This window comes from Hyla sarda, chromosome 13, assembly GCF_029499605.1.
Source record: "Hyla sarda isolate aHylSar1 chromosome 13, aHylSar1.hap1, whole genome shotgun sequence".
Lineage (NCBI taxonomy): Eukaryota > Metazoa > Chordata > Amphibia > Anura > Hylidae > Hyla > Hyla sarda.
Window position 1 is genome coordinate 47502134 of NC_079201.1, and position 14772 is coordinate 47516905.

Below are 14772 nucleotides of genomic sequence, written 5' to 3' on the forward strand. Positions count from 1 at the left end.
TGATGGACACACAGGTGCACGGCTTGTTACATCAGTCCTGATCATGTGATGGACATACAGGTGCATGGCTCGTTACTTCAGTCCTGATCATGTGATGAGCACACAGGTGCACGACTCGTTACTTCAGTCCTGATCATGTGAGCAGCCTACAATGATATACGTAAAGGGGAACCCAAAAGGTGCAGTGATCATTTCTGCTCCCTGTCTGCACAATAATTTAGCCGCTTACCTCACAGCCAACCAACTAATGGCCAAACCTGGGTGTGAAATCTGCCAAAAGACAAAATCTTCAGCATGTCCTGAAATATACCCCAAACTTACGTGAATGTGTTTTGTTAATAATTAGTTTGTAAATAATAGAGTAAATCTGCAGCTTGTGATAGTCCCTATTCAATGACAGTAAGCAGAGATCTTGAAAACAGTAAGGAATGGATACAGACAGCAGATTGTAACTTTACATTCTATAAGAATGTCAAGTTTTAAATGGAAACGTCACATTTTTTGACCTGTAAATTACAAGGCGTCTGAAATTTACAAATTACTGGTTAGTGGATACTTGAAAAAGCGTACCCGTCATTTCAGGTGACTTTTCAGGATAATCTGGAGAAGTAGCATTATTTCTGGCCACATAATAACTTGTATATGGTACTTTTCAGCAAATTTCTGCTCTGCAGGCTTTATCTATATTTTACAGTTCCCCTAGTGCTGTTGGGCAGAGCTCTGTCCTTGGCCCCCCATAGGCTTGTATTGCTTGTCTTGCAAATACAGAACAAAGTTGAGGAGATTTTAGGAGAAGAAGATTTGAGCATCAGGAGGGGGGGGGGGGGGATAAAGAGAAATAAAATATAAGAAAAAAGGAAAATATAGAAAGATAGATAGAGAAATATAAAATAGGTAGATAAATAGATGTATATGAGCTCGAGAGCGAGAGATATGAGAGAAATAGATGGATAGACAGGTAGATAAGAGAAAAATAGATAGATAGATATGTAGATAGAAATAAGAATCTTATATCTATCTATCCATCTATTTCTCTTATATATCTCTGTCTCTCTCTCTCACACACATATCTGTCTATATATCTACCTATCTCATATCTCTCTTTCTATCACATATCTATCTATCTTATTTCTATCTATCTTATAATAAGATAGATAGATAGATAAGATATGGAGAGATAGATATATAGGAAATAGATAGATAGATAGATAGATAGATAGATAGATAGATAGATAGAAAGATAGATATGAGATAGATGATAGATAGATAAATAAATAAATAGATAGATAGATATGAGAGATAGATAGATATGCGAGATGGATAGATAGATAAATGACCGCCGGCGTAGACAAATTTACGAGCTAAGTGCCTCACTATTTCATAGTTTCACATTTGCATCTATTACACCATAGCTGTATAGCTCTCCATGTTTTAACTGCATATTCATGTTTCACCTATATCCTTGTGCTGGCAATGTGCTGCTGCATTTTTTTGTTGCTAGATAGATAAATAGATAGATAGATAGATAAGATATAGAGAGATAGATAGATGTATAGGAGATAGAAAGATAGATATGAAATAGACGGATAGATAGATAGGCTTGAGGACGGCCACGTGAGGTGGTTGAAACGTCGCTATTGCATCTTGGTGATAAATAAAAGTCACTATTCTCACTACGCTGGAGTGCTGCTGCGTCTACTTGGTTGCTGTATCTAATTGGGGCTCGAGGACCAGGGCCCATCCACAGCTTGCACCCACTGCATCTATTCCCATTCGTGAGTGCTGCTCCATTTGCTTTTCTAGATAGATAGATATGAGATAGATAGATAGATAGATAGATAAATAGATATGATATAGATACATAGATATGAGATAGAAAGATAGATAGATGAGATAGATAGATATGAGATAGATAAATAAATAGATAGATAGATAGATAGAAAGATATGAGATAGAAAGATAGATAGATAGAAAGATATGAGATAGATAAATAGATATGAAATAAAAAGATATATATGAGATAGATAGATAGATAGATAGATAGGATATAGAGAGATAGATAGATATATATGAGATAGATAAAAAGATAGATAGGATATAGAGAGATAGATATGAGATAGAAAGATAAATAGATAGATATGAGATGGATAAATAAATAGATAGATATGAGATAGATAGATACATATGAGGTAAAAAGATAGATAGATAGCAAAAAATAACGGAAGAGCAGCACAACCGAAGGGAAAAATAGATGGGTGCAAGCAACTAGTTGGCCACGGTCAAAGGCCCAAATTCAGATAAAACAGCAGAAGATAGTCGCAGCACTCCAAAAAATAGTGAAAAAATAAGGTGGCTTTATTCCATATCACAACTACAAGAGCAACGTTTCGGCTTCCTGTGCAGCCTTTATCAAGCCTGTCAAGTGACCAAAGTAGGTGGTTTAAATACAACATCCAAGGTGATTGAGTGTACATACAGTGTAATAGACAATTAGTACAAAAGATAAAAAATCTGATATCATATAAAGTGCATATATAAGAAGGTGCATCATGTCTGGGTAATAGTGCAAAATGATACTGTGTAATAGTGAAATTCACATGAAAAAGATGCAAAACAGCTCAATTTCTAAAATATAAAACATTAATAACCTAAGTGGGGGCAGGGGTCACGGCAGGACACTCACCGGATACAACTGTAAACATGGAGGAAGAATCGGTGTCGTCCAATCAGCTCTCAGGAGACCCGGTCACATGATGAGCAGCGATGCAAATTTGTGGCGCATGCGCACCACGGACCAGATGGCCCTCGGACCCATCTTGGAACAGGGAAAATTACCAAGTGGACAGTAAATCAATGCTGGATATCCGAAGAAGTGGAAAATCCACATATAAAAGCAAAAGTACAAGAGAAGAGAGACATAATGTAAAAAGAGACAATAAACAGGAGAAATAAATAAATAGAAACGATGGATTAGCCAAACTAGAGAGAAAAAAAACAAACAAAAAAATCACAGAAAAATATAGATAACAAAAATAATAAAAAATGAGAAAAATAATAAAAAATAAAAAAAATTAATAAATAAAAAAATAGAAAAGGTAAATAAGGGATCAAAAAAAAGAATAAAATAAATAAAAAAAATTAAAAAAAATTAATTGAAAAGGAAATATAAACTGATTGTAGTATGTGATGGACCGCCCAGTCTAATATATTCATGGAATCCGCCTCTGAGGTGACATTTTGGTCTGCCCATACTCCATCGTTCCTACCAGTGTGGAGTGAACTACACTAGTCCAAACGTCTGGCGGTGAAGCCGACGCATATCTTGCATCAAGCCGCCAGCCAGAAAAATGGAGCAGTGGCCATGGACCGTGCATCAGTCACCTATCAACTCTGTGCAGAGCCCAAGACTGGGATGACATCCAACGATATGAAGGAGCCATTAACAAAAAATGGTCACCACCTCCTGGTCGCTAGGCAGCGACTGCAACAGATTGCAACAGACTACAATGACACTGGTCGGAACGATGGAGTCTGGGCAGACCAAAATGTCACCTCAGAGGCGGATTCCATGAATATATTAGACTGGGAGGTCCATCATATACTACAGAAAAATAACCAGGGAGCGCTGCTGTCAAAACAACCAGATGTTAGAAGGCAGTGAGAATCAGGAATAGGGAGAGGTTTATAGGTTTTGACTCACCTGGTGTAAGTGGGGATCTCTATACCAAGAAGACCACCACAAACACCTCCAGAGCCACGTTCGCCTTAATTCAATCAAATGTCACTCCTCCCCCAGACCGGGATCCATATAGGAGATCGCAGGGGTATCCAGATATACCACAGGTAGATCCATAGTTAATGTACATATAGAAAAAAGAAAAAAATCCCCAAGCGCTCAGAGAAGTGTTGGAATATTATACACAATTCATATAGATAGGGACTTACTCCACAGTGGGGGGGGGGAAGTGTTAGTTTATAACATATCCCCCCCTCCTCGTAGGCATATCTCATAGACTCAGGAGCAAAGCAATAACAGGCATCCACCCGGGCAGTAAACCAGTTCCAGAGCAAAGGGAGCGAACCACTGGACCGACTTCGTAGGAAGTTGTCATAGTTTATTGTATATATGTGACGCGTTTCTGAGGTAAAATTGGCTCACGCCACCTCCTTCATCAGGCATCCTGGACTTTTTGAGGCCTAGACTTTTTAAGGCCTTATGCAAAAATGTATTTCAGACCCCCCCAAGCGCGATAAAAAGGAAGAAAAAAAAATTTACATTTTTTTTTAACGCAAGGCTCCCCTACCGAGAATGACGAGCAAAAAAAAAAAAAAGGATAAAATGGTAGAAAAAAAAACCAATGCACTATATCTATTTATCAGTGGGTATGTAATCTTGAAAGAAGAGATCGCAGACGGCACTCACGGAAACAGCAAGAAGTTTTATTCGGGATCGCTGGTCCACGCAACAACAACGACAGGTAAGTCGACCGTTTTCGCGCTACACAGAGCGCTTACACGTGACTTCTCGTGAAGTAACGTGTAAGCGCTCTGTGTAGCGCGAAACCGGTCGACTTACCTGTCGTTGTTGTTGCGTGGACCAGCGATCCCGAATAAAACTTCTTGCTGTTTCCGTGAGTGCCGTCTGCGATCTCTTCTTTCAAGATTCTCTACGCTTATGCTTATGGCGGACTGAGCACCGGATTTGTGGCATTTGGACGTGTAGGTGCAGTGATCCAGTAACTCCGGCAGAATCGTGAGTGCGGCAGTGCCGACTTTCCTTCCTCTACATGTGTTCGTCAGTGGGTATGTAGTTTAAAGTGCTGCTTCATACAGCAACTCACCAATGATGTCTTCTCTAATTTGCTTCGTTGCCTTCTCTTCTACATTTGGTCCGGGCCATCATGACAATTTCTTCCACCCACAATTCTTCACCGTTAAACCTGCAAAACAAACCTCTTAGGCTCAGCACTTTTTTTTTCCATGGGTGACAGAGGGGTGTAGAAGAGTGTACTTGGGTGACAGAGGGGTGTAGAGGAGTGTACAGAGGGGTGTAGAGGAGTGTACATGGGTGACAGAGGGGTGTAGAGGAGTGTACATGGGTGACAGAGGGGTGTCGAGGAGTGTACAGAGGGGTGTAGAGGAGTGTACAGAGGGGTGTAGAGGAGTGTACATGGGTGACAGAGGGATGTAGATGAGTGTACATGGGTGACAGAGGGGTGTAGAGGAGTGTACAGAGGGGTGTAGAGGAGTGTACATGGGTGACAGAGGGGTGTAGAGGAGTGTACAGAGGGGTGTAGAGGAGTGTACATGGGTGACAGAGGGGTGTAGAGGAGTGTACATGGGTGACAGAGGGGTGTAGAGGAGTGTACAGAGGGGTGACAGAGGGGTGTAGAGGAGTGGACAGAGGGGTGTAGAGGAGTGTACATGGGTGACAGAGGGATGTAGATGAGTGTACATGGGTGACATAGGGGTGTAGAGGAGTGTACAGAGGGGTGTAGAGTAGTGTACATGGGTGACAGAGGGGTGTAGAGGAGTGTACAGAGGGGTGTAGAGGAGTGTACAGAGGGGTGTAGAGGAGTGTACATGGGTGACAGAGGGATGTAGATGAGTGTACATGGGTGACAGAGGGGTATAGAGGAGTGTACATGGGTGACAGAGGGGGTGTAGAAGAGTGTACATGGGTGACAGAGGGGTGTAGAGGAGTGTACAGAGGGGTGTACATGGGTGACTGAGGGGTGTAGAGGAGTGTACATGGGTGACAGAGGGGGTGTAGAAGAGTGTACATGGGTGACAGAGGGGTATAGAGGAGTGTACATGGGTGACAGAGGGGGTGTAGAAGAGTGTACATGGGTGACAGAGGGGTGTAGAGGAGTGTACAGAGGGGTGTACATGGGTGACAGAGGGGTGTAGAGGAGTGTACAGAGGGGTGTGCATGGGTGACAGAGGGGTGTAGAGGAGTGTACAGAGGGGTGTACATGGGTGACAGAGGGGTGTAGAGGAGTGTACATGGGTGACAGAGGGGGTATAGAGGAGCGTACAGAGGGGTGTAGAGGAGTATACATGGGTGACAAAGGGGTGTAGAGGAGTGCAAAAATCCCTGCTCTAACTATACGATTTAGTAGGCCACGAGGCCCCTTTTAGCGCGAGGCCTTAGGCGGCTGCCTAAGTTGCCTAATTAGAGAGCCGCCTCTGTTGAGCTGTTTTGCATCTTTTTCATGTGAATTTCACTATTACACTGTATCATTTTGCACTATTACCCAGACAAATGCTTTTGTCTCATATATGATGCACTTTCTTATATATGCACTTGACATGTTGTCAGATTTTTTATCTTTTGTACTAATTGTCTATTACACTGTATGTACACTCAATCACCTTGGATGTTGTATTTAAACCACCTACTTTGGTCACTTGACAGGCTTGATAAAGGCTGCACAGGAAGCCGAAACGTTGCTCTTGTAGTTGTTATATGGAATAAAGCCACCTTATTTTTTCACTATTTTTGGAGTGCTGCGACTATCTTCTGCTGTTTTTTCTAGATAGATAGGATATAGAGAGGTAGATAGATAAGTGATAGATAGATATGAGATAGATGGATATGATATATAGATACTGTAGATAGATAGGATATAGAGAGATAGATGATAGATAGATAGATAGATAGATAGATATGAGATAGATAGATAGATTGATAGATATGAGATAGATGATAGATAGATAGATAGATTTGAGATAGATAGATAGATAGATATGAGATAGATAGATAGATAGATAGATATGAGATAGATAGATAGATATGAGATAGATGATAGATATGAGATAGATAGATAGATAGATAGATATGAGATAGATAAATAGATATGAGATAGATATGAGATATAGATAGATAGATAGATATGAGATAGATAGATAGATAGATATGAGATGGATGATAGATATGAGATAGATGATAGATAGATAGATATGAGATAGATGATAGATATGAGATAGATGATAGATAGATAGATAGATAGATAGATAGATAGATAGATAGATATGAGATAGATGATAGATAGATATGAGATAGATGATAGATATGAGATAGATGATAGATATGAGATAGATGATAGATATGAGATAGATGATATATATATAGATATGAGATAGATAGATAGATAGATATGAGATAGATGATAGATAGATATGAGATAGATGATAGATAGATATGAGATAGATGATAGATATGAGATAGATAGATGGATAGATATGAGATAGCTAGATAGATAGATATGAGATAGATAGATATGAGATATATAGATAGATATGAGATAGATGATAGATAGATATATATGAGATAGATGATAGATAGATATATATGAGATAGATGATAGATATGAGATAGATGATAGATAGATATGAGATAGATGATAGATGAGATAGATAGATATGAGATAGATAGATATGAGATAGATAGATGATAGATAGATATGAGATAGATGATAGATATGAGATAGATAGATGGATAGATATGAGATAGATGGATAGATATGAGATAGATGATAGATAGATATGAGATATGAAATAGATATCAGATAGATATGGGATAGATGATAGATAGATAGATAGATATGAGATAGATGATAGATATCAGATAGATATGGGATAGATGATAGATATGAGATAGCTATGAGATGATAGATATGTAATAGATGATAGATAGATAGATGGGATATAGATGGATAGATAGATGATAGATGGGATATAGATAGATATGAGATAGATAGATACATAGATAGATAGAAGGTAGATAGATAGATATAAGGCAGATAGATAGAGAAAGATAGATGGGATATAGCTAGATAGATAGAAATGAGGTAGATAGATAAAGATAGATGGGATATAGATAGATAGAAATGAGGCAGATAAAGATAGATGGATATAGATAGATAGATATGAGATAGATAGAGAAAGATAGATGGGATATAGATAGATATGAGATAGATAGATAGATACATAGATAGATAGAAGGTAGATAGATAGATAGATAGATATGAGGCAGATAGATTGAGAAAGATAGATGGGATATAGCTAGATAGATAGAAATGAGGTAGATAGATAAAGATAGATGGGATATAGATAGATAGAAATGAGGCAGATAAAGATAGATGGATATAGATAGATAGATGTGAGATAGATAGATAGAGAAAGATAGATGGGATATAGATAGATAGAAATGAGGTGGATAGATATAGATGGGATATAGATAGATAGAAATGAGGTAGATAGATAAAGATAGATGGGATATAGATAGATATGAGATAGATAAAGATAGATAGATATGAGATAGATAGATAGATAGATAGAGAAAGATAGATGGGATATAGATAGATAGATATGAGATAGATAGAGAAAGATAGATGGGATATAGATAGATAGAAATTAGGTAGATAGATATAGATGGGATATAGATAGATAGATAGATATGAGATAGATAGATATGAGATAGATAGAGAAAGATAGATAGATATGAGATAGATAGATAGATAGAAGATAGATAGATATGAGATAGATAGATAAAGATAGATGGGATATAGATAGACAGACAGGTCAGTGTTCTCCAACATGTGCCCCCCCCCCGCAGCTGTTACACATCTACAACTCCCCCTCTCCCCTGACAGCCATGGATTGGTATACAGAACTGTGCTGCACCAGTGAGAACAAATACTGATGTGATGTAAACTGCTGTGGAATATGTTGGCGCTATATACACAAAGGAATTCCTATATAGATCTATAGATCACTGTTCTCCAACCTGGGGCTCTCCAGCTGTTGCAAAACTACAACTCCCATTATGCCCTGGCAGCCCATGAAAATTGTCAACAGCTGGAGAACCCCAGAGACCGATGAGGAGTGTATGTACAGGTGACATGGCGTCCTGCGGTACTGCACAGTGTGTACACAGCCGTTCTCCTCAGTCACACCTCCCCAGCCCGGGATCAGCCCGGAGGCCACCGCAGCCCTTTAACCCCTTCCGCGCCGAGGCCCCGCCCCGCCACCCCACGTGACAGGGGGTGTGGCCGCGCGTCTCCTCGGCGCTCAGCTTCAGATCGCAGTCAGTGTTCGGTGTGTGCTCCGTGGATCGTGTACCGCAGCCTCTGCCCGGGGGTGATTGTTCCTTGCAGGTGGGTTGGCAAAGCGTGTGCTGGGAGAGGGCACGTACTGTGCCATGCACCGAGAACTGTAGTGAATGGCCGGTGTAGTGGTCCGACCATCTGCGGGGGGTGGGGGAGCTGCTGTTACCAGCCAGACTCTGCAACTTGGTGGGTTTACTGAGCCCCCCTGGTGCAGGAATGGGGGCGGGGGGGTCTCTGTAGGGCATACATCTGGCGAAGGCATTGCATCTCTTATAGCTTGTCCTATTAGTAACCCATTCATCCCTAGTGGTTTAACAATGGGACACTGGGCAGTAATCAATGTGGTGGTGCAATCATCTATTGGCATATGGTTACTTCATATATATCCACAACATGGTGACATCATCCTTATGGTGGCACTTGGCATCATTGCCTGGTAGGTGGCATAGCTTATGCACCAGGGCCCAGTGAATTCAGCCATCAGCACCCAACCATTACTTTTACTGACACCTCTTCTAATGGGAAACTGTAACCCTTTATGGAATATTGTACATAGCAGAGATTACATTATGTAACAGTAGAGGGGACCCATCAGTCTGCAGCCCTAGCCATACCAATCTAGGCCTATTGCAGTAGCTGTCTGTCATCTGGATCACATTGATGTTTTTACGGTGCAGCAATGATGGGGTTAAATGCATGTATTACATTTTTCTTCCAATCCTGTGAAAAGCAACTTCCGCCTAAACCTGTGTATAAACCTCCGGGGTAGTCAGCTTCTCCATAACTTGTTTTGGTTTGGAGAATGTATTTGTAAGAATCAGGGCTTCGGGGTGAGGAGTCTTAGCACCTGCAGCTGACATCTGTCCACACAGGAGGCTGCGGCACAAAGTCATGTCAAAAGTCTAAATAGGCCGGCATTTATCCTTGTAGGTGTAAGTGAAGCATTTTTTTTACACCTTTTTGTGTGTGCTGGCAATATGTAGGAGCACCAAATATATTAAAGGGGTTGACGCTCACAGCGTCCGAAAGTTCATTACTCCGAAAGCTGTGTGCGGGCCTCCGTGTTCGCAGCTGCCGGGCGTGACGTCTCGCCCGGCCCCCTCGTGACGTCTCGCCCGGCCCCCTCGTGACGTCTCGCCCGGCCCCCTCGTGACGTCTCGCCCGGCCCCCTCGTGACGTCTCGCCCGGCCCCCTCGTGACGTCTCGCCCGGCCCCCTCGTGACGTCTCGCCCGCCCCCTCGTGACGTCTCGCCCATCCCCTCTACAAAAGTTTATGGGAAGGGGGCGCGACCGCTGTCACGCCCCCTTCCCATAGACTTTGGTAGAGGGGGCGGACGTGACGTCACGAGGGGGCGGGCGAGATGTCATGAAGGGGCCGGGCGTGACGTTACGCCCGGCGTCCACGAACACGGAAGCCCCCACACAGCCTTCGGAGTAATGAACTTCCGGACGCTGTGAGCGGAGCTCCGAACTGCAGGGCAGCGCACAACCCCTTTAAGTGGTCACAGAGCATTTGGTAAATTTTGTGCAGGTAAACATCTCTTTACATACACCAAAAAGCTAAGCTAAGTCTAGGCTGGTGTTTTTTAGGGTACGTTCACACGCGTGGATTTTCGCAGCGTATTTAGCTGTGGATCCGCTGGTGAAGGCCCTGCTCCATGCTGGCTTTACATGTGCCTGCTGGTAGCGGTAATACGCCGCTATGAGCAGACACACTGCAGCGATGTGCGCGGCGTACTCGTACATTGCGGCCGCTCTCCCTGCTCTGAGCTAGACAGAGAGCTTACGCGATGTGCGAGTATACTGCGACTTGCACATTGCAGTGTGCCTACTGGTAGCGGCGTATTACCACTACCAGCATGCACATGTAAAGCCTGTAAAATACGCTGTAAATCCGCGCGTGTGAACGTACCCTTAGAGACTTTTCAGTGGTTTTGTGCCTTTTTTGCGCCTTTTTATAAAAAGGCGCAGTTCATAAATCCCTTCCATATCATGTGTATTGCAACTCAAAATCAGCAGAAATGTGTAAACCGAAAGATGCACAAAAGGCGCAATTAAAGGAGATGTCCGGCGCAGACTTTTTCTATTCCGGGCTGCAAAAAAAGACAAAAGAAACTTTCACTTACCTCCAAATGTTCTCCCGGAGCTCCGCAACAGCTGATCGGTAGGCCGGGCTGTCTGCTTCCTACTTCCTTTAGCCCGGGACATCACATGGCGCTTCAGCCTATCACCAGCCGCAGCGATGTCCCACCTCGGCCGGTGATAGGCTGAAGCGCCATGTGATGTCCCGGGCTAAAGGAAGTAGGAAGCAGACAGCCCGGCCGACCGATCAGCTGTTGCGGAGCTCCGGGAGAACATATGGAGGTAAGTGAAAGTTTGTTTTCTCTTTTTTTTTTTTGCAGGACGGAATAGAAAAAGTCTGGGCCGGACATCTCCTTTAAACCCTGCTTGTGCCTTTTGTAGACACAAAAAACTGTCTAAAGACGATGATAAATGTCAGTCATAGTCAAACCCAGGGCTCATCCTCCGTAGCGTCAGGCCTAAGCCACCATACCCATAGGTAATCCTAGAAGTCTGTCAGGTGGTGGGACATTTTGAGGCAGGTGGCTTTTGTGATTTATGGCGCGGGAAAATATTTCCATCTGAAACAGTCGAATGATTCTGTGTGCGATTTGCACGGAATCTGACCTGTCAGAAATCCTAATGGATTTTAACCCATAACTTTGGGTGTTACCAGGTTCCCCCACTATAGTTCCAGCATAGCCTAATAAAGGGTGTGGAGCCTGTAATAATCTATTATGTCAATGACAAATAAGGTTTGACAGGTACATTGATACATTGTGTCCCTTCTCTCTTCCCCCCCCCCCCCAATCCCTCGTTGTTTCTCGTTCCGGTAGCGCATCTTCATTCAGTATGGAGTCAGCGCTATTGTGAAGTCTCTCACCTCCATGGCACCTACACTGCAGTGCACAGAGAGCTTCCCTGCAAGCTAATGAGGTCCGAGCCACCGCGATGGTTTATAGCACGGAGATGCTGCTTGTATGGATCTCGCCTCCGATACTGCATACTGTTGTATGGGTTTCCTCCTCACTGCTGAGGGTGGACTCTATATATCTCAGATATATGTTGGTTTCCTGTTCAGCTAGAGAAGACACAGACATCACCCTCCTCACCCCCTCCCCTTCTCTCCCCACCATTCTCACATTCTCTCCTGGTTAATCTCTGTAATCTGCCAAAGACACACACATCCTTCTCCAGATCTATTCTCTCTCTAACCTCTTCCAGGTCATGCTGTTCTGCTCTGGGTTTATGATCACTGCAGTACATTCTACACCAGTGTTTCCCAACCAGGGTGCCTCCAGCTGTTGCAAAACTACAACTTCCAGCATGCCCGGACAGCCGAAGGCTGGGAGTTGTGGTTTTGCAACAGCTGGAGGCACCCTGGTTGGGAAACACTGTTCTACACATACAAATTAGGGATCGACCGATATCGTTTTTTTAGGGCCGATACCGATAATCTGTGGAGATTAGGGCCGAAAGATAATTTATACCGATATTCCGGTATAAACTATCGGCTATTTACCCCCCGGCCCACACCGCTGCAGATCATTGATTTAAAGTGGGTGCTTTAAATCAATGAACTGCAGCGGCTTTTGCGGTGCCATAGACCTCCGCCGCCACCCGCTTCTCCCCCCCTGCCTGTCCGGGGATCCTGAGTCCTATCACCGCCACCACGACCAAACCTTGATTTTTGGCCACAAGTCGCATGTGACTTTGCCAGCATTGACCTTACCTGCTCGCCATTTGTGTGTGATCTGTGATTTAGCTTTTTTTTATTTATTTACACAAATCGCAACTGTAATAGAGTTGCACAACCAAAAGTTGCAGACAAATTGCACTAATAATTTGGTTATGTGACTTGCTGTTGTGTGACCAGCCACCAGAAAGCCCTAGTCTAAGGGAAGGACCACACACAACATTGCGTATGTATATATGTCGTGCAACGTCATTACAGGTGCAATTTGTCTGTAAAAAGAGGGGACCCTCACCATGATCTCCTGCCCGACACCCTAGCTCTCTCCTTCAACAGAACGACCTCCGCTGCGTGCATGGATTACTGCAGTGGCCAACACCCTCTTCATGTATCTCTATGGGAGATACACAAGCTGGGGTGCCTGGTAGAAGATAGCTGGTGGTCCAAGCGATCAGACCCCTCTCGATCAAACACTTATCACTTATCCTGTGGATAGGGGATAAGATTTTTGTTTTGTTTCCTTAAAGGGGTACTCCGCCCCTAGACATCTTATCCCCTATCGAAAGGATTGTGGGGGTCCCTCCGCTGGGGACCCCTGTGATCTCTGCTGCAGCACCCACCTGTTGCGGCTTCCGGCAGCGCTGGAGGCTCTCATCCTAACGCCTCACGACCCCTCAATGCAAGTCTATGGGAGGCGGCGTGATGGCTGTCACGCCCCCTCCCATAGACTTGCATTGAGGGGCGGGACGTGACGTCACACGGGGGCGGAGTCGTGACATCACAATCTCACGTCACCGTGGTTGGGAGCCGAAGCCTCTAGCGTTTCCGGAAGCCGCAACAGGTGGGTGCTGCAGCCGAGATCCTGCAGGTCCCCAGCGGTGGGACCCCCGCACTCTGACATCTTATTCCCTATCCTTTCGATAGGGGATAAGATGTCTAGGGGCGGAGTACCCCTTTAAGAAAAATAGGGCTAAACTGGTGTATTATGTGAAACTGCACATATTTCAAACATAAAAGTATTTCTGAAAATGCACTTCAGAGATCAAGATTTACTAAACCACCATGGGGAGATTTATCAAAGCCTGTCCGGAGGAAAACTTGCTGAGTTGCCCGTAGCAACCAATCAGCTCGCGTCTTTCATGTTTTGAAAAGGCCTCTGAAAAATGAAAGAAGCGATCTGGTTGCTATGGGCAACTCAGCAACTTTTCCTCTGGACAAACACAAATCTCCCCCCTTGGGTTTGCATTGTTTTAATTGTTGCCCTTGGTTACAACACACTGACATTGTCTCCACTGTGCATAAAAGCAAGGGGGATTGTGGGAAAGCATGTGCTCAGTTGCTTGGCAACAAGAGGGTCATAGTTCAGAGAGAGACAACCAGGAAGTGAGGTAGATCCATGAGGTAGAAAACCAGTATAGGGATGAAAGTTACTTTACCTAAAAACAGCACATTGCACTCCTTTAATTATATGTACATTGGACCAACTTTGCTTCATGGGACATCCCCTTAAAGGAAGTTGTGCTACATGGTATTAGGCAAGTTGTGTGACCCAAATAATGGTATGACTGTATAAAAAATAAATAGCCAAATCTCAGCTAAGTTGCAGACTGGTCACAGCCATGTGGAACTTACCTTGAGGTCAGTACTGGCAAAGTTGTGTGGATACTGCGACCAAAAATCCAACAAAGTTGGATTTTGCGTGACTGTCGTGTTACTGTCATATCTCAAGTTGCATTGCTACTGCATGGAGAATCATTTTATGTAATGTCACCGTACAACATCGCTATGTTGTGTGACTGAAGTCGCTGTGTAGCTGTAGCGTTCCGCACATTGCCCCTGCTCTGACTGCTGAACCTTTTGGTTGTTGTAGCAGCTGCACATTGTAATAGTAAATGTTACACTCCT

At 43.4% G+C, this 14772-nt stretch overlaps 1 protein-coding gene and 1 long non-coding RNA gene across 8 annotated transcripts in view; one reads left to right on the forward strand and one right to left on the reverse strand.

Annotated features, from left to right (window-relative positions):
* Window positions 1–14772, forward strand: part of SEPTIN9 (septin 9) — a 366436-nt gene that overhangs the window by 278614 nt on the left and 73050 nt on the right. The window contains exon 1 of one of the 7 annotated variants that reach the window (XM_056549576.1): window positions 9009–9161. The exons of 4 other annotated variants lie outside the window; for them this stretch is intronic. Coding sequence is in view for 1 of the 3 variants with exons in the window: in XM_056549575.1 (XP_056405550.1) it covers window positions 14393–14402 (10 nt within the window). In the remaining 2 variants the exon portion in view is untranslated. Of the gene's footprint in view, window positions 1–9008; window positions 9162–14263; window positions 14403–14481; window positions 14506–14772 lie in introns of those variants that run through there. 2 more of the 7 variants (XM_056549575.1, XM_056549578.1) reach the window with 2 other exon arrangements.
* Window positions 39–4865, reverse strand: LOC130297277 (uncharacterized). The gene is made up of 4 exons (XR_008849462.1): window positions 4842–4865; window positions 3701–3787; window positions 2684–2856; window positions 39–146 (listed from the first exon to the last, which is right to left on the reverse strand). It is a non-coding gene; the product is annotated as an uncharacterized LOC130297277 (long non-coding RNA).